The sequence below is a fragment of the Furipterus horrens genome, unplaced genomic scaffold (genome assembly GCF_987537825.1).
Source record: "Furipterus horrens unplaced genomic scaffold, mFurHor1.1.pri manual_scaffold_11, whole genome shotgun sequence".
Lineage (NCBI taxonomy): Eukaryota > Metazoa > Chordata > Mammalia > Chiroptera > Furipteridae > Furipterus > Furipterus horrens.
In genome coordinates, this window is record NW_028327181.1 from 19,947,546 (window position 1) to 19,971,332 (window position 23,787).

At 54.2% G+C, this 23,787-nt stretch overlaps 1 protein-coding gene across 2 annotated transcripts in view; it reads right to left on the reverse strand.

The window, feature by feature from the left end:
- The window catches only part of TXNRD2 (thioredoxin reductase 2), a 47,655-nt gene that overhangs the window by 14,094 nt on the left and 9,774 nt on the right, over positions 1–23,787 (reverse strand). For both annotated transcript variants that reach the window (XM_090291829.1, XM_090291830.1), the window contains exons 3-11: positions 22,546–22,602; positions 22,060–22,204; positions 21,385–21,459; positions 19,541–19,619; positions 19,040–19,102; positions 15,075–15,145; positions 8,310–8,329; positions 7,429–7,520; positions 4,880–5,054 (exon numbers count right to left, since the gene is read on the reverse strand). In XM_090291829.1, coding sequence (XP_090147955.1) covers positions 4,880–5,054; positions 7,429–7,520; positions 8,310–8,329; positions 15,075–15,145; positions 19,040–19,102; positions 19,541–19,619; positions 21,385–21,459; positions 22,060–22,204; positions 22,546–22,602 — 777 coding nt within the window. The remainder of the gene's footprint in view (positions 1–4,879; positions 5,055–7,428; positions 7,521–8,309; positions 8,330–15,074; positions 15,146–19,039; positions 19,103–19,540; positions 19,620–21,384; positions 21,460–22,059; positions 22,205–22,545; positions 22,603–23,787) is intronic.

Genomic DNA, 23,787 nt, shown 5'->3' on the forward strand with positions numbered 1-23,787 from the left:
CTGGACCTTAGTGTGACCTGAGGCGGGCTGCTTGCTGTGACAACCAGCACTCACCAATGCCCCCCACAGGCCATCATGAGGGAGTCTCTTACCTCGAACCTCCTTGGTCAAGTGGGGGGGGGGGGGAGCAAGCCTAATCCTTGGGGAGCACAAGGGCTGTTCCTACTTAAGCCTGTGTGACATGGTATAAAATAAGCCACACCTGGCCCTACAGTCAGCCCTTGGGCTCAATGAAACCTCTAGCTCAGGCCCAGCTACAGCCTGGTCCATGGGACCCCCCCAGGAAGGAACATGCTTGCTCCGTGGCAGGTACCAATTACAGTTTTAACAGTAATAGATATAATTTTCCTGCTGGTTGGCTGCTCTGAGGGCACTTGCAGAATTTAGATGGTGCACATTAGTATGTGCACACGGTGCCCATTATCTCTAGAAGAGCTTTCATTAAGGTTTTGTTTTTCCTTTTTTCCTAATTGGTTTCCACCTAGTTCTAACCATAAATCCTGGATTTGACTTGGTAAAAAGACCGTGCATGATCCCATGAGCATTGGAGGCAAGCCGACTGTGTCCGATGGCTGTGGGGGGCAAGGTGACCTGGACACAAGAAGGAGCTGGCCTGGCACAGCTCTCTATCCCTGGTCATCTAAGCAAAGGGCATGAGGACAGTCGGGGAGCACAGGATGCTGCCTCCCCGCTGCCCCCTCCTGGTTCCTGCCACAGGTTAGTGCCACTGCAAGCTGCAGCGGAGGGAAGAGAAGTTCCCTGAGCCAACGGTGCTGCAACAGGGGCAGTGGCCACAGTGTGGTAGGGAAGGCGGTGGCCCTTGCCTGGGCCTGTGAAAGGTGCCCATAGGTTTGAGTTCTATAAATGTCTTCTTTTCCTCCAAAACGAACCACATACACAAGCAGGTTTGGGTCTCTCTTGATGTCAGTAATGACATTTGCACTAAACTTTACATTTGCACTAACATAAAAAGGCGTTAGAATAGCAGAAGCACAACAGTGTATTCTTCAAGGTTAGCCCCTTCACCTTGAGAGAAGGGGTAAGTGCTAGGTGATTTGAGGTATCTGTCACAAAGCAGTCTTCTGTATGTGACTGTCACAGCCAGGCCACTGCAGAGTCCCCACTGGGAAGAAGATAGCCACACACATGCTTTCCTACAGCCAAGGCTAGATGCGGTCCCAGAGAACAGGCCTGGGGGCCTCGCACTGGGGCTTCTCCCAAGCAGGTTGCGTCCACACTCAGCCACCAGCTTCTCCCCAATGTGCCTGGCCTTCAGGAGGAGCCAGGGCCCTGGACTGCCTCTCCCTTCCTGCTGGACTCAGCACACCGACCCATGAATCCCCAGCCTCGGGGGCTCAGTTCTGCTTTGCTTCCTGCCCCTTCTCCTGGTGTCCAGCACCAGTGGAGGAAATTCCTCAGGTACTTTCGTAAGCTGAGTCTATGGTGTGGAGGAGCCACCAGATGAACACAGTTGAGCAAAGAGGGCTAGTGTGTACCCCAGAGCACAAAGTCCCTGGGGCTGAGTGAGAAGAGCCTCAGGCTGCAGACGTGCCCCCCTCCTCGGGTGTGGCAGGCCCCCATCATGGGCTCCCTGGGCACCACCTGTCCCTGGCCGTGGTCCGAGCACACATGCTGTGTGGGTGGGCTGTACTCAGAATGGCTTGTGGTAGGGACCTCAGTATGGTGGTTGGATGGAAGCAGGAACGCTGGGCCTCCAGTGCCCGAGGGCCAGTGCCTGCTGGCTCCTTTTATACTCTCTTTAGAAACTCAGAAGTGACCTAACCATGGATGGTACACGCAGCAGGACGACAACAGCTCTCCTGCTGAGATGAAGACTGGGAGAAGGAAATGGCTTCAGCAGCTGATTCCTCCAGGCCTCACCCAGTAGACTATTGGGGGCTCCCGAGGCAGGTCTGGCACAGCCCTGCTGGTACTATGGATGCTGGGAACACAGCCATCTGGGCTCTTCCAACAGTGGGCAGGACTCCCTTGGCCCAGGGATGGATACGCCAGAGCCTCCATCCTTCCCTTGAGTGAGGAACACAGAACCATCCCGAGAGGCTGGAGATGCTGAGGGACAGGGGCGTTTCAGCTCTTTATTTTCCAGGCTGTAATCCAAATGTCTTTAAAACAACGTCTAAGCTAAACTAAAGCCGATCACCAGCCTGGAAGCATTTATGCTGAGGTGTCCACTCCTGACGCCTGTCCTGCTCCCACTCCCCTGGACAGCCAGGGATTCAGGCCACAACTGGTTAACTGCAGGGTGAACTCGAGCCGGCAGCACAGGCTGACTGTCTTCACTCAGCACTGTAATCGGCACATCTGCAGACAGGAAATCCTCCTCGCTGAGAGTTCCCAGTCTATTATCTGAGACACCTGGTGTGGGTGGGTGATTCAGAGACAAACAATGAGAGGGCCCCCTGCACAGCAATTAACTGCTTTAACTGCTAATGTGTTTAATCCACCACGTGGAGATCAAGGCTGCCTTGAGGAAGAGGCTCCGAGTCCTCCTTGGCTCCCAGACTGTAGGGCTGACTTCGCCATTCCTATGTCCAGTGTCCTCACAGGCTGTGGCCCAGGCATCAGGCACATGGGCAGCCAGGCTCGGCCCCATGGGAGCTCCTTGCAGCCCTCAGCGTGTGTCCACGGGGCTTGAGGGGCATCCTTCCCTTTTCTGTTTTTAAATGATGTCAAAACCCAGCTCACTGCTGGGGTGGATGTCCGATCCAAGAGCTCTGTTGCGCCAGCCATGTGGCCCCCGGGCGTTTTATTTTAACGTCCTGGATTGGATCATCCTTTATTGCCAGTAGAGATAGAACCTAGCTAAAGGCTTACGGGGTAAACCGGCAGAAAACATTCCCAGTTGTTAAACTGGGAAGTGGCTCCTGATGTTTACAAAACCTGGCCCAGGAGCGAGCAGCAAAGTCAGCACATGCCCGTGCAGCCCCAGAAGGCGTGCCAGAAACCGCCGCCACCACAGCGCCGCCTGGGGAAGCAAGGTCAAAGGCCAAGGACTGTGAAAAGCTTACACCCCCGGCATCAATCACACCGGGCAGACTGTCTGGGGATGCTCTTTTTGAAAATACAAAAAATAAAATGGCCCTTAGTGGGGGAGGGCAGGCATGCGTGTTGGGGGACCTTGCTTGTCATCCACCAGGCCCTATCTGGAAGCTGGGGGACCCTGAGGCTTTCCGAGGGCACAGCCCCTGCCCTCTGAGCCGCTGCCATCAGCATGGCCTTAGCAAGTAGTTCTGGGTGCAGGCTTACACCTCAGTGCAAAGGTTGAGACCAGGGGTGTGGGGGGCACAGAGAGATATCAGAAGACGAAGGGGTAGCACAAACGGGAGGGGAGGACCATGCCCCCTCCCAGTGTAGAATGGAATTTAAGATATTAAACGTCAGTTTACATTTCTGGGTCTGAATAGTTATCCAATCTTTCATAGCCTTCATCAGAATAACCTATTTAAAATTTACTTTTACAATTTGATCAAGAATATTTCCTTTGGGCCCTGGTTCGTGTGGCTCAGTGGGTTGAGCACTGACCTGCAAACCGAAGGGTCACAGGTTCGATTCCTGGTTGGGGCACATGCCTGGGTTGCAGGCAAGGTCCCTAGTTTGGGATATGCAGGGGGCAACTGATCTGTTTTTCTCACACATCAATGTTTCTCTCCCTTTTCTTCTCCCTCCCTTCCCTCCTCTCTAAAAAACAAATATTCTTTTAAAAAAAATACATATTTCCTTTGGTAACTGATTACATTTTGATGAAGCAGCACTAAATTCACTCTGGGTCATTGGGATCTTTTTCCTTGTTTTTCAAATCTGCTCCTGTCAACCAGACAAAAGTGAAGAGCTCTGACTCCACTGGAGTTTAGTTCACCTTTTGATTTCCAATCATTCCGAGCAACGCAGGGAAAACAGGCTTCTCAGAAATGCATTGCTGTGGTGCAGCCCTGTGCCTCCCAGGAGCTCCACCTCAGGCAGCACTGGCACTCAGCCACCAGGTCTTAACAGACCCCGACAGGACAGCCCCTCTGAGTGCTCGGTAACCGTGGGCTTCACTGACATGGAGCCTGAGGACAATTCTGTTAGCCGCGTGGATTCTGGGCCCAGGCTCATAGAAGCACAACTGGCCAGGATAAGGGCAGAGAAAACCCCTCAAACTGAAGATCTCAAGAACGAGCAAGACCTTGATTGCTCCAACTTCTAATGTGCAAGGACAGGTGATTAGGAAAATGAAACTCTAACCCCAGAAGCCCCAGAAGAGATCAGCTCCAGGTCTTTCCTCAGAGCCCACTCCCCTCCCACAGACCAGCCCAGGTCCAGGCCCTGAGCCAGATCTTCCCCTTCACCCCCACATCCACACTCTCCATCCTTCTCCTCAAGCCGGCTGGGCTAGGGGTGCAGGGAAGGCCCAGCCTGGTACAGAGCATGTCCTGCAAAGTGGACAACGGGCTAGTTCCGCACAGCCACACTTGCCCAGCCTTCGCTGTCACCAAAAGCTGCCCGCAGGCCTCTCAAGAGAACCGGAGGATAACACAGCCCATGCATGGCTGGAAAAGCCCCAAGGCCTCTGCCCTACCATTGGATGCTGTCTTTGGAAACTGGCAGTGTGACTTCTGGAAAGGCCAGTAAAACAACCCCACCCAGCCTGTGATTGACCTGTAGAGCTCGGGGCAACCCACTGGGAGGTATCAGAAGCAACCGCGTGAGTCTTTATGACAGCCCAAAAGGTGCACTCCGTGGCAGTTGACCCACCTACAAGCCAGCAGGAAGAGGGGAGCCCCTGGAGGCAGTGGGAAGGGGAGGTGGTGCCGCTGTTCTCCACGTGTGGGTTGTGTGTGCACTCACGTGTGCACATATATGGCTCGCACACTCTTACCTATGGCCCACAGGACTGTGTTGAAGGTATCTATGTCCTCCCTGCCGGAGGCGAGGTCCTTCCAGGTGACCTGAAGCTGGCTGTCCTGAAGCTTCCTCACTCTCAAGGGGGTGCAGCCCCTCAGAAACTGGGTTCCATGAGAAGCCATGTGGTCTGTGACCAAGGACGACATCTGCTGTGAAGCATAAGAGGACATGCTGTGAGGACCAGGTGGCAGTGAAAATGTCACTACTGATGACTGGGAAGAAAGGGTCTGGCTCCCTGCCTTCTTGAAAAGCCCCTAAGGTGGGGGCAAGAGGGGTCTGTTCAAAGGGGAGGGTGCAGTGCCCCCATCCTTTCTTCTTCATGGCCCCAAGCAGACCCCCTCCCACCTCTGGGTCCCCTTGTTCTCTGTGAAGCTGAGAGAAGAGACAGGAGAGCATCTGGCACCCCCTTCCCCAACCCCCAGCTCCAAACCTAAGGACCCTGAACCCTTCAGTTAGGATGCGCTTGACCTTTGGGTTCTTCTTTAGATGCCAATGAACTGTCTTCACTGAAAATAATGACAGAAAAGCACCCCTTTCTCCTGGGGGCTGGGCTCTACCTGAACCGGTTGGCACTCGGCTACCTACTATCCCTCACTGTGGGTGGTCAGCAACTCTGTCACTGGGGAGCTGGGACAGTAGGTGGGCACCTCTGCTCCCCACCAAGAAACGCAGGGGTAGTGGCTGTTGCTGTGGGGGCGGGTCCTCTATAGAGAGGGCTCCTTCCTCCCAGGCTGCAGGTGGGGAGCCCAGCTCCTAGAGCCACTGTGAAGGCTTGTCACAGAGGCGCAGTCAGCCACAGCTTGTTTTTTCATGAGAAAATAAGTCATTGTTTAAATCCTTTGTTGTCTGCTCAGATGCACCAGCTCACTTATGGACCAGTCCACCGGGAGAAGCCCTGCCTATCTGGGATTGTCACCCCAGTTAAAGGAACAAACAGGTGGGCTGCCTGTCCCTCCTGGGCCCCTCTGGACTGCTGGCGGCCCTGGACATCCCTGTCATAATCTGAAGGGGAATTCCTAGGTCCTGTTGAGCCACAGGGCTGGTCCAGTGCCCCTAGGCCTGCCGCTGAGGCATGGCCTTGGTCACCTGGCCTGGCCACTGCACCTTTCCCAGGACACACCTGGATGATCCCACTGTCTCCGAGTGGGATGCACATCCCATTTTACCCAGGCATCAGACCGCCTGCCCCTGCTACATTTGCCTCCAGGGTACTCCTCCCACTAACGTGGCCCTCCACCCAAGCCTTCCTGGCTCCAGCCCCACAGGAGGCCTGGATCCACCCTCTTCTCATTCCCTCTGAGGGCCCCTCTCTGGAAACTGTTCCCCGTCCCACTGTCTCCAGCTTCTGCCTCAATTCAGCGCCAAGGCCAGCCCTCCCAGCAGCCCTGGGCTCCGCAGTCCCCTCTGCCTCATCTCTGCTGCATCCACCGTGTGGCCTCCTCATGGCTCCTGTCAGCTGCCTGGCACATTCTCCATACAGCCCGGGGCTCAGATGCTGTGTCCCCAAGGCAGGCACTCAGGGACTCTGCGCTGAGTGAAGTGACAGACAAGTGTGACAGACGAAGGACGAACAGCACATAGTGGGCACAGCACAGAAAGGCGAGTCTCTGTAGCATCCAGGTGGGGCGGGGCAGGCCCAGGAGCCGAGGGTGGACCGAAGGCCAACAGGGCTGTGTGATGATGGGTGGTAATCTACCTTCTTTTGGGAGGCACACGGGCTTGACATCTTAACAATAACCCCAGACTTGGATTTTAACAGGTGACCCTTCCTTGGAGAATTTTTAGTTAAAACAACAACAAAAACCACGTTGTTCACATGGGTGCGTCTGCCATCAGCATGGGTGTCTGCATCCCAGACACGTAGGAGGACAACCTGCACAGCGCAGCCCCGGTGAGAGGGCTCTCTGAGCTCCTGCCATACAGCAGAGGGGTGGAGCACAGCAGGCTCACTGTGCGTTGAGCTGGCGCTGCCCCCGGAACGTGCATGCGCAGCTGGCGGGCCCCAGAGGCTATGCTGATGCTCCGAGTACTCAGGCTGGACTACCTACCCACTCATCCTGGCTCATGGGTTACATCTTTCCGTCTATGGCAGGTGGCTAGTACTGTGGCCAAGAGCTGCCGTCTTCCCAGGTGGCCCCCAGGGCCTTGCCAGTCTGCCACCTGCTTCCTTGCCTAGTGCTACCCTTCTTGAGGTGGCACCCCTCCCCATCGGACCCCAGAGGGCTCAGCAAGGAGGAGGGGTATCGACAGCACTGCTACTGACACACACCTGCCACTTACTGAGGGAATGAGTCTGCCCAGAGCTGCCACATGCTCTCCATGACAACCCTGGCTTCCATGCTCTGGCAGGTGTTTTATATTTTATGAACAACCTTCTCATTCAACTCAAGGGCCAGTTTCTAAAGACTGAGGTGTACCACACACACACCTGTACCTGCCTGGGCTGCGGCAGTTTGGGGAGGAAACATGTCACAAACTGAGGACAGCAGAGCTACAGGCAGGAGCTGGGCTCACAGGCGTTACCTGGTCAAAGCCCCGCAGAGGGATGCTGCGGATCATGACAGTGGTGTCCAGTCCAAGCCCGGTGAGGAAGCCAGCACACTCCAGTGCCACATCTGCCAGAAACAGGCTGAGGAATGCTAACTAGTTGATCATGACGTTGGGAATCAAGTGACAAGACCCCTAGGGCCCTATGCCAGCAGCCCCCTTCCCACCCATCCCCAGCCAGCCCAGAGGCGGATCCCCACCCTAGCCACAGAGAACCCCCACCCGCATCTCTCACATGCAGTCCAGGACAAGGTAGGGGCTCCCTCTAGCACCCATGGGCCAGGTGGCTTCTGCCTCCATGGGGCATCTGTCTGGACTCCCTGGAGTTTAATCTCAGCCTCCAGGATCAAGCCCACGCTGGGGGGTCCAAGCGGTGACAGAAAGGAAACACCCCTCCATGAAAGACACAAGGCAGCCGCTCTGGCCTGTGGGCTTGGCCAGCAGGCCTAGCACTTTCATCTTCCCTCGAACGTCCCCGCTCCTGACCCCAGATCCTGCGGTGGCCCCACTCCTGCCCTGCCCTGGTTCTATCACTCCTCTAAAGGAACAGGCCTGAGTGAGTGGGGCTGCTCTCAAGGGAGAACCACCTGCCTCACGGCTGTGTCCAGCTGGCCCAGCCGCATCAGTGTGTGGCTCAGAAACAGTCTCCAGGAAGCCCTAGCCTCAAAGGTCAGCCTAAAATTGTCCCTTGAGTACAGGTCATCCACCCTGAGTAGCCCTCTAAGTGCCTACTTCCAGGCAGCAGAGTGTACGCCCTGACAGAGGGAGAGCCGTGGGGGAAGGGCTCTGGCCACTGAGCTTCCACTCTCAGGATTCTAGGCACAGCCCTTTGTCACCTGCATGCGATCAAAGGATACAGCTGGCTCCAACCACCAACCTGTTAGAGGAATGGACACGGAGAAAAAGAACAGAAGTGAGCCTCACATGTGGCCCACCATCATACACATGCAGCTGTTCCGAGCGGGGGCTCTGCCATGGGCACAAGGTCCTTCAGCCTTCAAGTGTGCAAGGCACTTGGTCAGCTGATATGTCACTGCTGATGAGTCAGCTGAGGCTGACTGTTCAAACAGCTTGTCCCAAGGTACAAAACCCACTTCCCAGAGTCTGCAGCTGTGAAATACAACATGACAAACAGTGTCATTGAATCAGAAAATTGCCTGGTGGTGAAGGACGTGAGTGGTCAATGACAAAACAGCACATGTCCTGTGAAAGGTCCTGGAAGTGGGACCAACACAGATTACATGAACATGTTTAGAAAAGCCCAGTTAGAGGAAGCAGAAGGGTTTTCCTTCTGTCCTAAGATAAGTTCTGCCCTGGGGTCTCTCTGGACCTCCTGAAGCCAGGGTGGAAACAAAGAGACACTTTGCAGAAGGGGGAGGGCACCAGACAGTGGTGGGGGTGCTCCTAGAAAGCATCATCTACGGGTAGAACACTCTTGGACTGTGGAAGGCCAAGCTGGAAGGCCAACACCTGCCTATCTGGCCCCAGAACACACAGGCCCAGGGCCTGGACAGACGGTTCCTCTGAGCAAGGAAGAAGGTACCTGGGACTGGGGCCAGCGGGGACAGACACAGGACGCTGGGACCCAGCAGAAGCATTTAAAATATCCGCTCCAGTGGTGTGAATCCTCTCCTGTAATTCAGCTCCACGCTCCACATGCACACACATACACACTTGCACACATGCACACACATGCACATACACACAGAACCTAACGCAGAATGAAAGCTCCCAGCCTGGGAGGCGACGTGTGGGTGGGCTTGTCAGCTCACTCCTTCAGTCTTTGAACAAGAGGAGGTGATGTAAGGATGGATAAGCCCAATGTCAGCTCTAATCCCGGCAGGTACTAATGATATAATTCCATTTCAAGAAGTGGCGTATCCCGAGGAACACTGCTGCAGGTGCCCTGTGAGAGGCAACTGGCGCACGGCTTCCTCTCAGGAGCTGGAGGTGCAACCATGGAGTCGCTTATGGGCTGAGTGCAGGGAGCTCAGTATAGGAGGAAGCCACGGGGGGCCCATGCACCCCTGCAGGATCCCACATATGTCTATACATAGATTTACTTTCAGAAGTAACAACACCTAACGTTTTTTGGACTTGATGTATATGGTGAAAGGTATAAACCTTTCAGGTATGAAATTATGATATACAGTCACTGTAATGACAAGTCAAAGTGACCAATGCAGGCCCTGACCAGCCACAGGAGGATAGCAGGGCCAGCAGCATCAGAAGTTAGGGGACCATCCTGTTGGACCCAGGGTGGGGAAGGGACAAGTGAGGTACTGAGTGCTGGAAACACTCGCCTTATCACAACCTTGGGAGGCCCCAAACTAGGGTGTGAGCCCACACCAGAAGTCACCGCCTGCGCCTTGGAGCCCCTGCTTCAATTTTCCATGTGTTCTGGGCAGTTCTACTCTCTGTGCCTTTCGGTGTGCAAACATTTTACGCGGAGGTATAACTACAGTGGGATTAGCCTAATCACAGGGCAGGCTTTCTTGTTCAAAATCTGAATGGGGGGAGGAAACAGAAACAAAAGCCTTAATTCAGGCCCACGAAGCCCTGGCTTAAAGAGCTCTCCACCTGCCTCTCAAGTTTGAAGGCCCCTGATCTGCTCCCCAAGGGGAATACCCACACAAAGTGAGGGCCTCATGGCAGGCACCTGGCCCCTTGGCAGTTCTGCCAGCGCAGGAAATGCCAAACGGGCCCCACGGAGGCGGCACTAGGGGTGGGGGGCCCAAGGCCTCCTCCCCATTGTGGGCCAGCCCTATCCCACCTTCAGGGCCTATTGCTAAGCCCACTTTCATCAGGCCAGAACCTCTACATCCTGGCCCCATCGTGGATGCCACTCCAAGGCCCTGACCCCATAACTACTGCCACTCTGAGGAGGTGTTTCAGGAGGTGTCCTCAGCCCTCAAGCCCTGCACATCTCAACCCCAGGGATGCGCTGGGGGATTGTCAGTGATGCTTTACAGGCTGGTAGACAAGTCCAGGCAGTTGTCTGATCTCCCTTTTGCTGGACATAAGGATGTCACACTAAATAAATATGGAGATTAAGCAGAAAATGAAAAAAATAAAACAAAATGGCAGTGAATTTTCCTACATTTGTGACTGTGGTTGTTCGCAAAATAAAATTTACATTCTTCTCCCTTGCTCTTAGGAGGACAGAAAAATGATTATAGCACCTAATCAGCTCCAGGACTTAAAGGGCCAGACAAAAGGTCCTTCCATGGTCAACTCTGAGAGGCAGCATTAAATCAGCCCAAGTTACTAAAACTGTCCCTGGGGCCCAAGGACAGACAGTCCGGCTATGGAGCAGTCACAGGACAGTGCATAGTCCCGGGCTGGCAGGCAAGCTGGGCAGCTCTGGGACAGGTCGGTCAGCTCCTCACTCTGCAGACCCTCAAGCAGAACCAACGGGCAGTGGGGACCACAGGTCCTGGTTCTTATCTGGAAATGGCAACTCTGTTGCCTGGTAGGTCCAGGGTGGGAGAAGAGTCATCCCAAGGTGTCTCCAGTCTCATTCCAGCCCTCTCTGCTGAGGAAGTGTTGACACTGAAGTTACAGTGACTTGGCTCAGAGTCCAGGTCTGCAGAAAGCTGACCGCAAGACCTGGAGTGAGCCCCAGGCAGGAGGGCTGACCAGCTGCGCCAGGGGACCAAGGGGGCCTAGAGTACAGTGACCTTAATTCCCCACCCTTAAGGCACCTGAACAGTTGTAGCAGGCACGGACCAAAGGGTCCTGGGCCTGAGCAGGTTGGGTAGCTGGGCCCAAGTCCCCACTAGGCTGCCTGGGGCCAGAAGGCCTCAAAGCAGAGGCAGCCCTCCATGTGAACAAGCAAACATCGTGGTGGTGAAGCCAGGCCGCTCCGGGGGCGCTTGGATCCAGATACCACAGTACCTGCCTCCCTGCAGGAGCTGGGGTCAGGGCTGGGGGAGTGGGCCACCTTTCTCCCTTTCCACATTCCCTCCACCTCCCCAGGGGTTGCCCATCAGAACAGCTGGGCCATGCGAGGGCTCGAGTGCCACCTCTGAGCCTCCCTATGTAGGGCTATGCACCTCCTCTGTGCCCCCATTTCCTCCACTCATGGTGGACAACTTCCCAAAGTGACCATTCTTCCAAAAGGGTTCCTGCCGGCCCAGAGCACCCTGTCCCTCCTCCAGAACCATCCACACATCTTTAACCCATTCTGGATTTCCATAGAAAAATTAAGAAACAAGAATAATGGAAAAGGCAAACAAGCTGGACACAAAGCTGGCGTTCAGGCGGCGGAGCTGAAGATGCTAACCTGTACAGTCCTGCCTTAGGCCCCACACGTGCTGGCCCGGCCCCACCTGGCCTCAGAGTGCTGCTCATGAACTCAGGAACTCACACTGCACTTACTGGAGTCTTCTACATGATGCGTCACCTCCAGGGGTTCCCAATCAGGTACCCAGCTGTGCAGTGAGGGTGCTGATTCTGTTTTCCACCCACTGGGCTCAGGCTTGGCCACCCCCCTCTGCCATCAGGCTTCCTCAGACCCGGACACAGCGAAGGAGGAAAGGGGGCTCCTCCTGTGTCCATGAGGCCAGGACAGCACTGGGTCCAAAGAGCAGCAAAGGTGACGTGGAGCAGCCGTGGCAGGCTGAAGGCTGCAGGCCCCACCGTGGACTCCACTGGCAGATCTGAAGCTGCTGGTCATGGTGCTCCATGCAGACGCACCCTGAAAGAAGGTCCCAGCTGCTGCCCGTGCCCCATCACCGGGAGAGAAAAGAGAGGGAGGCCTGTGTACGCTGCAGAATCCACGAGAAACCTGGGGCTGGGCGTGCCCACCGAAGCCTCCAACAGGCCTCGGGGAGCCAGTCAGCGGACACAGAACCCGCTGCAGGAAGAGGCCAGGCACTTTGGGCACCCTTGGCCACCAGCTTGGCCTCCTTGATGGGGCCAAGTAGAAACGTCCCCGCCCAGTGACGGGAGGCACTTGGGGCCAGGGGGCAGCCCTCAGGTCCATATTAATTTCAGCTCCATTTTAAAGGCGAGTTAAAATAAACACGGGGAATATTTATAAGGCAAATAAATCTGGCAGAAACAGCCCCTCCAAGTGTGAGCAGAGGCCTCCCCCTCAGCCCCAGCCCAAGCTGATAAAATACAGAAATGCTACTGTAGACCCTGCGGGCTTATTTTGACTGCACGGAGGAATGTAACATGTAAACACTGACTCCCATATCACACTGTTACAACTTGCATTAACAGCACCGGACAAAAGCTGCATTTTCACAGAAGCATCGTACAGGGATATATCTCCAGCTTAATTTTTTTAAAAAAACCATTTCCTCACATAAATCATGCTCACAACGAAACGGGTGACTGATACATTGCAAACACTTTTTTTTCTTAAACAATAACATACCTAGATTCCTTCTAAACGAAAGAGCTTGTTTAAAAAAAAAAATCTTCTAAATTTTTTTTTTTCTGAAGAAAATAAACACTGCAGTTTCTTTCCTGACCAAAGTATCTGGGGCCGTGTCTTCCCGGCCGAATGGGCCGCTGCCCCCAGCACACGGCCTCAGAGAAGCAGCCCAAGCCAGGGCCCCCTCGCTGAGGGTTGCCAGAGTGCCCACTGCACCCGGGCCTCCCTAGCCTGACGTCAAGGCAATACCAGGCCCTCCCGCCAGTGGCACAGGAAAACCAGAATCGAGAGCCAGAGCAAGACAGGGACTCACTCAACCCTGGAAGGAGCTTTCAGATTGGCTTGAGGGGCTGGGTGGGCAGTGACCCTGGACCCCAGCAGCCTGGTCTCCACCTCCCCACACCACAGACGAATTGCAAACACCCAAGGACACAAAGGCAAATCTGAAGGGGGGAAGCCCTAAGGGAAAGCACAGGAGCTTTTTTTCAAAAACTGATCTTGGGGGTGGTACAGGCCTTCCTGAACATGCAATAAATCTAAAAGCCATTAAGTGTAAAAAGAGATCTAAGTTACATTAAAAAAAACATTTGTACATTGCACAAGTTAAAAGACATGACAAGCTGAGAAAGCCTGCAACATAAACGACATGGGATCACAGCCCTAATATGCAAACCAGCTGGAAGATAAGAGAGAGATAAGAGAGGAAAAAGAAAAACCAGATAGAAAGCAGGCCAAGGACCAAGCTGACAATTTACACACACACACACACACACACACACACACACACACAGATATTCACACACAAACTCACATACACTCAATTTTAAATGGCCAATAAATACACAAAAAGATAACTAATAATAGCAAACACAAATAAAACCAGGTTATGTTTAACCTGCCAGTCAAAGATAAAAGAAGAGAAACCCAGAAATTACGCATAAAGAGAAAAAAATAATAAATGTGAGAACATAAAATGACAAAACTTCTGCATGAAAAACTATCTCCCAGTCAAAAGACGAACCACAGCCTAGGGCACCAGCGGAAGGTGACAAACAAAGGGCCATGAACCTGTGAAGCTGCGTGAGCTTGAGCAAAGATGCTGGGAGGGACCCAGACATGCCTCAGGCAGAGGCAACTGGAGCTCACGGGAGCAGGAGAGGCCCCTTTCCATGGTATGCCTTATGGGAAAGCTGGTGCTCACACCAGGAGGAGGGGGACAGGAGGCAGAAATGCACATATTAACAGGACGTGGCCTGCCAGGATGTGTGCCCTAGACCGGGGGTCTACTTATAAAAACACCCTGAGGGGTATATGTAATACATAAGAAGCACTTATGATACTATGTAAGATGAGCAGCAAAGGTTGTTCATTGCAGCATCTTATAACGATGAGAAAGAGAAACTCATGAATGGTGGAAAGATAAATAAAAAATAAACTACACCATAACAATTGCAGGGAATCCAGCCTCAGTGCTGAACGAAGATGCTTCATGAACAGGAAACAATGGTGGTGAGCAGAGCACATGACAGGCACACACACTGCCCCGCATGTATAGATGCGCACACATGCCTCTCCGCCTCTGGACACACTTTTCCACCCTTATTTTCTCATAGGCAAGTCCCAAGGCAGAAGAGTGCAGCTGACGACCAAGCCTCTGCCGCCCTCTGGTGGTCCTTCTGGTCCCTATGAGCATGACGTCCCCTCCACAGCCCACAGGCAGGAAGGAGCTGTTGTCTGGTCCTAGAACAGACAGCTCTGTGGGTGTGGAAATGAACTTACTGAATAAAACCACAGACGCACCACAGGTCTCATTCCCACAACTGGGCTGTCATTTCCGAGGCTTCTGGAGCCTTCTTTGCTGGATCTCAGGGAAGCCCAGGGTGTGAACCAGGTGAAAGCGGGGATGTTTGAGGCTGGAGGGACTGAGGGCTTTTCTGATGTCCTGAACCTCCTGCCTTCCTGTCTGATGTCCATGACAGGACCCACCGGAACCCTCCGTGGCTCCTCAGAGCCCTGTTTGAAACCAATGCCCTAGACAATAAATGTACGACTCAGTTTGTGACACACACGCCATCATTTCTAAGACAGTCACAGGATGTGTCAACGACCCGTCTAAGGGACACAAGTAACGGGCTTTCTGTCCTCCTCTCGGGTAGATGGGAAAGAACGCACACAGCCCAGATGTTTATGAAGATGAATAAAGAGGTACCCCACTCGGGCACACGTCAGGTCTTACGTTTTCCCAGGGGATTCCTTCAGCCAGAAGATGTCATCACTTGTGATTCCATGTTCCAAGGCACCTTCGATCTATCCAGAAAGAAGGATCAATGTGAGAAGAGTCATTCAGCCTGCCTTGGAGACTTCCTCAAAGGGGGTACCCCTTTTGTAGACACAATACAACCAGAACCACCCCAGCCCACCTGTGGGTGCACTGCCCTGCTCCACAGACTTTTCTTCTGGTTGTCGCCTCTAGGGACAGGTGACCAGTCCATATCTAACCTGGTGTGCCATCAGCCCAGCAGGAGAGCACCAAGCTCTCCTTGGCTGTGCGAGGTGACCAGGGAGCCAGGGCACAACCAGCAGCTCTTTCCTCTCTGCTTTCCAGGACCCCCACATTCCTTCAGGCCCAGGGCTGGGGGGGAGTCAAGTTAGGCAGGAGTGGGGGAGCATGCCAGCTCCGAGGGTGCCAGGCTGAAGGCTGGATGCGACAGGGACCCTTGAGGGAAAGCACAGGTGGGCCCTGTGCCCAAGAATTCTCCAGATCATCCTGTGTCCCAGCAGGGCCTAGTGGGGGGCTCCTAAGCAGGTGGGAAGACACAAGACGAGCGTCCTCAGAGGCCTGTGAGAGTAAGATGTGCTGCTGGAGAGAAAACGGATTTCAAACAGTTTATAATTCCAACTGGCAAAAAACAATAAAGTCAGAAATGTCTTGGGTTTGCTGAAGGAAAACTGAAAGGTCTGAAAATCAAAGGGACTAAAACACAAGTAGGTCTCGGCAGGCACCCAGGAGGGTGGTCAGTAGGGTCACCTGGGTGAGGTGTCAGAGAGTAGAACAGCCAGGACCAGGGCCCGCAGCTCCTGCCGCATTTCCCTCTGAGCGAACAGAGATATCAGCAGCTGCCCAGCGGAGGTCAAGCTGCCCAGTGGAGCCAGGCCAGTCCCCCTAGAGGGTACCCTGGCATGGGCATGCAGCTCTGCCTGGTGTCTCAAAGGAGCTGAGATGACTCCCAGGCTCCTGGGAGCTGACTGTGGCCATTGTGGGCAGAACCAGCATGCGCCTGGCTGCTGGGTGAGGGTCACTCATAGTGACCTGCTTTGCCCCTTTCTGCTGGGGCTGCCTTGAACAACAGTGCCCTGCCATGTACAGAGCCGCACAGCTCGCCCAAGGGTCAGCCCTGTGCACGGCCGCCTGGTCCCCTCTGGATGCTGCTCTTGCTGGCCTGGCAGCAGAAGGGAAGGTCCAGTGATCTCTGAGGACTGGAGGTATGCTTTTTCCTCGGTGCCCCATTTCCAGAGAAAGCACAAAACAGAAACTGGGGGTTCAGGACTTAGGTGTCTGAGAAGAAGCAGAAACATTCCTTGTTTTCCCATCCATGACCCATCTGGGTCTAAGTAGGAGGCAGGAGTGGCCGCCAGGTCCGTGGGATCCGTGGGCCTGTGCACTGTGCTGTGGCCCATGTGGAGGCTCAGGGTTTGCGGCACCCATTTCCTTGGAATGCTGCGAGACCCTACAGGATGTGACCTCAGCCAAACAAACCCCTCTGTCCTCCCTTCCTGCTTCCCATCCCGCCTCCCCCCACCTGGGGCCTCTTCCTCAGCAATACCTTCCTTGGGGCAGAGGTGGAGGAGGAGGACAGAGAAGCCCCCACATGTAAGGCTGGGCCAGGAGGGGATGACAGCAAAAATGACGTGAGCTGATGGCCTCCCGGAGTTCACCCCTCCATAAAAACAGCAAAAGAACTGGCAAAAACGATCCAATTCAGCTTTTTCCTAACCCTGGAAATTAGCTGATGACTTGTGGCAACACAGGGAACATTAAGTCAAGAAAAATGTCTGAAACTTCGTAAGAATGGTACATTTTGTGGAGTTTTAACTGACTCTCATCCCATCCCCCAGCTCAGTGGCAGCCTTGAAAAATGACAGTATGGAGAGAGCAGAACAGAGCTGGAGCCTGTTTAAAGCTCCTTCCCAAAGAGCAGTCATTGGTGGACCTTGCTGGTGGTTTCCTGAAAGACCCCTCTCAATAGGCCTGTCTTCATCTGACCCCGCCTGACCTCGCCCAGTGCTGAAAGCCTCTCCCTGGGGAGGATTTGCCCAATGACTGAACATCACGGCTGCCTGGAGTGATGGATAGCAGTTGACGCAAACAACAGACTAACCAAAAGCATAAAAGGAAAAGCTGAGCAATGAGACGTCCATGGGGACTTTGCAAAGCTCCAACATATTCCTGGGGTCTAGGTGGCCAGGCGCAGGCACTGGGCTGTGCCCACACCTGGGAGAGGCCAGAGATGGCACTGAGCGCTTGCCTCTGGCCGACCTCAGCCTCAGCACAAGCAGGAAGTGAGGGCTAAGGCAGAGCTTCTCCTGCCCGGCTGAGTGCTGAAGGTATGCCCCAAAACACCCACCAGGGCGCTTGGCAAAGACAGGGAGATTTCCTGGTCCCAGGTATTTAAGGAAATCTCTGTCTAGTCATTAGTTGACTACTAAGCTAACTGAGCAGAGAATTCAGTGGCCTCACACAACAAAGAATAAAGACTTCACAAAATCAGTTCAGAAAAATCACCCAACAGCAATAAACAAAATCCTACAGTGGAGAGGGATTCTGATTTCCAGAGTTAACATGTTATTTTATTTGAAAAGTTCCGTTATCAGCAAAACAGTGTAAGACATGCAAAGAAACAAGGAAGCATGGCGCTCCTACACTGTTGGTTGGAATATGAAATGGTGCAGCCGCTTTGGAAAACAGTCTGGCAGTTCCTCCAAAGGTTAAATACACAGTTAACATATGACCCTGCAACTCCACTCCTAGGTATATACCCAAGAAAAGTGAAAGCTTAAGTCCACAGTAAACTTCCACACAGATGTTCATAGCAGCATTATTCAGTAAAGCTAAAGGTGGAAACAACCCGGATGTTCGTCAACGGAGAAGCAGGTGATCAGAATCTGGCATACACACACAATGCACTACCATTCAGTCATAAAAAGAAATGAAGTTCTGATACATGCTACACTGTGAACAAACCCTGAAGACATTATCCTAAGTGCAGGAAGCCAGCCACAAAGGCCCCATCTTGTAGAATTCCATTTATGTAAAATGTCCAGAACAGGTAAAACCATAGAAACAGTAAGAAGACCAGTGGTTGCCAGGGACTGGGGGAAGCAGGAAATGGGGAATGACTGCTAAGGGGTTCAGAGGTTCATTTTGGGGTGATGAGAATGTTCTGGAATTAAGGAGTGGTGATGGTTGCACAACTCTGTGAAATACCCATTAAACTGTACCCTTCAAAACGGTACATTTTATGGTATGTGAATTTTACGTCAATTAAAAAAAAGATTTGGATTCTGGCCAGTTGGCTCAGTTGGTCAGAGCATCATTCCTTACACCAGAAGGTTGCGGGTTTGATCCCCAGTCAGGGAGCACATGGAGGGGAACCGACCAATGTTTCTCTCTCCCTCCCTCCCTCCCTCCCTCTCTCTCTCTCTCTCTCTCTCTCTCTCTCTATCTCTCTATCTCTCTCTGTCTCTCCCCACCCCAGAACCCCAAATCAATAAACATATCCTTGGGTGAGGATTAAAAAAACAAAAGATGTGGGTTTGAAGGAGGAAGAGCAAGGCTTAATTAAATCCTGGATGTTCCAGTGTTTTGAGGCTGAATAGAAAATGAGGAATCAACAAAGGAGACAGAACGAGTGACGCTGAGATGAAAGGAGAACAGACCTGGTGGTGTCCCAGAAGCCAGCTAAAGAATGAATTAATGGCTCTTAGGATTCAGCAGTGTGGGGGTCCCATGACCCGACTCAGCAGAGCGGATTTGAGAGAGAACCGGAAAACAGAAAGTAACAAGGAGCAGAGAGAAGACAATGTAAAGAAGAGAAAGAGCGGGGAGTGCTGCGGGTGGTGGGGAGCATGAGCATAAACATGAGCCCAGAGGCCATGAACATGGCCAGGGCACGGGGAAGCCTGTGGTTCGCAGATACTCACATGTGCGGGGTACCTCGGTCGCCCTCCAGTAGCAATCACAATGTGCTCGGCTGAAAGCAGGGTCTGAGAAGAAACCATGGAAGCCACAGTCAAACAGGTACCCCGTGGTCACCCACGCAGAGGACTTGGTGCCAGTAGGCACCCCAGGGCAGAGACCCATGATTCTAATTACAGCCCCTGCCCCACAGTGTGGACCCTGTGGAGCTGGGAGCCCATCAGGGCTCCAGGGGACAGGCAGAAGAGGGCAGGGGGATGTCCTAACTCCAAGCACGTGGTAGTTTACAAAGCACACTGCAGGTGTCTGGTTTCCTGACATCCCCCGCTGTCGCCCTGTTGCCGGCGGCTCCCTGCAGCTGGCAGCTTGGTGCAGCAGGAATCACCTGTGACCCGTTTCATCCCTCATAAAGAATCACAAGCAGCCTCGGAGGACTCTGACTTAACAATTCAGCAGCACTTATTACTGAGAACAGCACCAAGGTCTGCAGAATGCTCGGGACTCACCTCTTTTCCACCTTTGGTGACACCGCAAACTGTGTGCTCATTAACAAAGCTGGCCTTCAGATTAAAGTACTTGATTTTTCTGCAAAATAAATACGATTTTCAAACATTTCCTATGCAAATGCAGCATCCTCTCTGGGACTAAATACGGAGCAGTGTGCAGGCTGCTAAAACGTGAGCGTGGCCCACAGTCCACCATCTGCCACCCACAGTGCAGGGGGGGAAGAGAACAGCACTGGGGAGCATGGCGGGTAGTGGGGGGCAGCTTGCCATGTCCCCAGGGGGATCCCTGAGGCACGGTGACCGCAGCTGCCAGGCAGGGATGGAAGCCAGGTCCGTGCAGTACTGAGTGCCCAAGTACAGCCCTGGTGTGAGACAGAAGTGACCGGGCCTCCCCTGGGGTCCGTCCTTGTCACTTAGGCACATTCCACAAGGAAGAGGCTCCCATGTGCACCCAGTTGCCCCCAAACAGCCAAACCACCAACTTCCCACAGGCAAGGGAGAGTGCCCAGAAGGCAGGCGTCAGCCCCAGTGTTTGGGGAACAGTGAGGCCAGGAGAACAGGTACGACGAGAGCACAAGGGTGGTCGTGAGCATAGCGTGCAGCAGCCACCCACCCGTTCTAATCACAGAGGCTATGCTGTAGTGGGGGGTTCTCAGTGGCTCTGATAAGCCTTCACCGCCACTTGGACCTTGCGTTCTCCCCAGTGCCAAGCCCTGTGCCTCCACGTGCCACCGAAGCTCCTACAGGAGTCCCCACTCACCCCATAACCCATTAACAGCTGCAGAGCACAGACGCACAATTCTACACCAGCCTCCTTCTGTGGGCAGCTCTAGAGCCTACCTGGTGTCTGGCCCACCCTGAGCCAGAGAGAAGAAATGGCAGTGCCTGATGTCCCTAGAAAACTGCCCCATTTGGAGAAGAAATGCCACAATGTGGCTTAGCTCCCTGGGGGGACCGCCGGGGAAGCCAGGGTAGCAGCATCCTGGCTCAGCTTTCTTAGGTTAGAGGGGACAAAACCACTGCACAGCCCAGGAAGACACCTCGGGACCAAGCTAAGGGTGCTCAGAAGAGGGCCACCAGACCTCTGAGTGGCCACTGTCCCCTCCATGACCCACGTGGGCACAGGGCAGAACTACTGGACAAGGAGCAAAGCTTCGCCTTAGTCAAGTGCACTCTCTGGCACCGCTCCTCCTGGCGGCCATCCGCAGGCGGGATCTTCAGTGGGAGGAAGTGTCGGCATCTGGGCTGCAGGTCCCAAAGGGCCGATGGGGCCTGGTGCTCTCAGGCTAGAGTGGTTACGTCAGACATTTGCTCCAGCACACAACGCTGGCCCCTTCACCATGCCCAGGGAGCCGGAAGCATGTGACAAAGTGTGAGGTTCACGGTGTAGAAGGCGTGAGGTGAGTGGGGTTCAGAGTGTGGGAATGGGAGGGTGAGGGGTGGGGTGCACCGGGCAGTGCCTGGGCCGCTAGTCTGCACCAGCAAGGCTGGGCTCGCCTGGCTCCGTCCACATAGCTGTAGTCATCCCTAGCAGGAGAGTCTGCCACTCGGGGAAGGGGCTGTCCAGTCAGATGGTCCTCGCCAAGCCCAACCTGGCGCTGAGCACACCTGCTCCCTGGCACGCCCCAGCCCTGGTCATTCCCCTAACATGCCCTCATGTTTTATTGCTCTGGGCTCTGCTGGTGCCACTCCCAGGACACATGCCGGTCAGCTGCTTATCTGCACACTCCACTCTAGGAGCAGGGATCTCTCACCTTATTGCTGCCGAGGCCCCTGTGAGTACGGGCTTGTCAAGGTAAGAAATGACCCAGAGAAAGCCAGGGGACCAGGTGAGGCTTCAGTACCTGTCTTGTAGCTGGACCCGGTGCCCCCAGTTGAGGGACTTCACGTGGTTTTGAACAGCTTCTGCCATCTTCCTCCTGTTATTGCACAAAACAAAATGTTAAAGGCCACCACAGAAGTGGCAGCTGTATAGTCCCAAACAGACTGTTAGATGCAAACAGTGCGTTAACAAAAACACCAAGAAACGAAGGTGTTTCTAAAAGTGGTAAAATATGATGTCCTTCCCATGCCCACCACTCCTGTCCTAGATTTGGGACTGTGGACCCTTAGACTCCTGGGAAGCAGGGCTTCGGTGCGCAGTGGCCAGGACACAGCAGCGGCCCTGCGTCCAGGTTATCTGAGGGCCATGAAGGGGCCTGTGCACGGCTCTGAGTGGACTACCCCCCACCTGCTACACTTGAAATGGCTCCCACCCAGAACCACTGGCCTTTGGGTAAGGTCACCCTCTGTGGGGGTGTCCTGTAAGCTGTAGGACCTCTTAGCAGCACCCCAGGATGCTACCCAGATGTAGGAGCGCATACCTTGCCCACCCCTGTGGTGATAACCAAAGACGTCTCCAGACACCGCGCCAGTGAGAAGCCCCTTGGACAGCACGCACCCCCAAGGTTAGCAGATGAAAAAGCTCCTGCCTGCTCCGTGAGTAGCAGAAAAGCACTGGGAACAGCCAGGCTCCTCACCAGTCATGCCGGACCTGCTGGGCCACCTCCCAGCCGTAGTGGGGGGCATCTCGGATCATGCCCCCCAGCAGTGCTGCCTGGTGCATTAGCTTCTTGGGGATGCAACCGACATTCACACAGGTGCCACCAAGGCCCCACTTGGTGCCTGGGATGTTGAGAAGAGCACATTTAGACTCATATTCAGGCGACTCCGAAGGCTTTCCTGTTCTTCTACAGTTTAGAATTCCTTTAACTTGTGGTTTGCAACTCAGAGATGGCCCAGGCAACCTTGCTGTATGGATGTGCTCTGTACAACTGCATTCAGAGTCATTTTTAAATAAGAACAAGGAACTTTAAAGTAATGGCAGCTTACAGGAGAAACAGGACACTCTCTGGAGACTCTGGAAAGCAGGGCAGACTGGTTTTGGGCCCAGGGCCCTCTGTACCATGAACTGCCCACCCCACCCCTTCCCCTGGGACACATGGCTCCAGTCAGGGGCTGCCTACCTCGGGGGGAAGGCTCCACGTAGTCTACCACGGCCACCTTCTTTCCCAGCTGAGCAGCTGGAATGATAAGAGGAGAGGGCAGGTGGGCACAACCAGGGAGCTGCTTTGGGGCTGGGGACCTCCAGGGCTTATGTGAGCCAAAACAGGGTGGGAAAGGACCAGGGCCAGTGGCCCGCCAGCTCTGCTGCCCATAGGTGGGAACTGTCTTCTGGGCCCAGCTATCCTCGCCTCCCACCCCACCTGGTTACAGGCCTAGAAACTCAGCACGAGCCCAGTGCCCATCTGATCCCAGTGCCCGCCTCAAGCATGCTAGGGGGCATCAGGGGAGCCCACTGTCCAGGAGCCGCCCCGGACTTGCCAGGCCCTCCCAGTGGACTTGCTACCTCTCTCCTCCCTGCCAGACACCACACAGGAGGCCTCCACCCATGGTCTATCCTCAGCAGGGTCCCCCGGTGGGCCTTTGCTATGTCGCTCTCAAAATGAGGACACCAAAGCTCAGGAGAAGTGAAACGGCGGGGCCAAGGCCAGCCAGCCCCCAGAGCAGAGGCAAGACCCGGGCTTCCAACCTCACCCCCTGCCTGGAGCCCCCCGGACTCCCCGTTGCCCATCAGCAGGTTCCCCTGAGCCACAAGCCCCAGGTTCTGTGGCCAAACCTGACACCGGTTAGCCAGAGCTAACCACAGGGCTTCCCCTTGGCACTGTGTCGGCCAGCCTGAGGTTCCTGAACTTAACCACCTCACCAGGCATGTCTGACTTTAATGTCATGAACCTATGGGTGTTCCAAATAATGCGGAACATGCTTGATTCATGGCTACTAGTTAGAACAAAGGTTTAGAAGCCTTCATTAAAAAACCCATTTGGCTCCACTAACTAAGGATGGGATTCCATTGCTCAGTGTAAAAGCTCCAGCCAAGGAGACTCATCAAACATGCCAATGGCCAACCCCTACATCTGATCATGATGGAGCAACAGGGACCAGATGCCCCCTCTCACTTGAAACCATGAGAAATCCAGAGAAAATACATGACACTGGGCATCAGTAAACAAAGGACAGCAATGTCTGAGAGACAGGAAAGGAACAAGGTGAGCCCCATGACTGGAGACTCCAGCATGCGGCACAGAAGAGGGCACAGCAGAGTCCAGCAGTGTCCCGGGCTGAGGAGAGGGGCTGACAGTCTGGGGCGACCACGGTGGCCGGAGCTCCTGGGACAAAAGACCAGAAAGGAGAGAGCTGCACAGAGA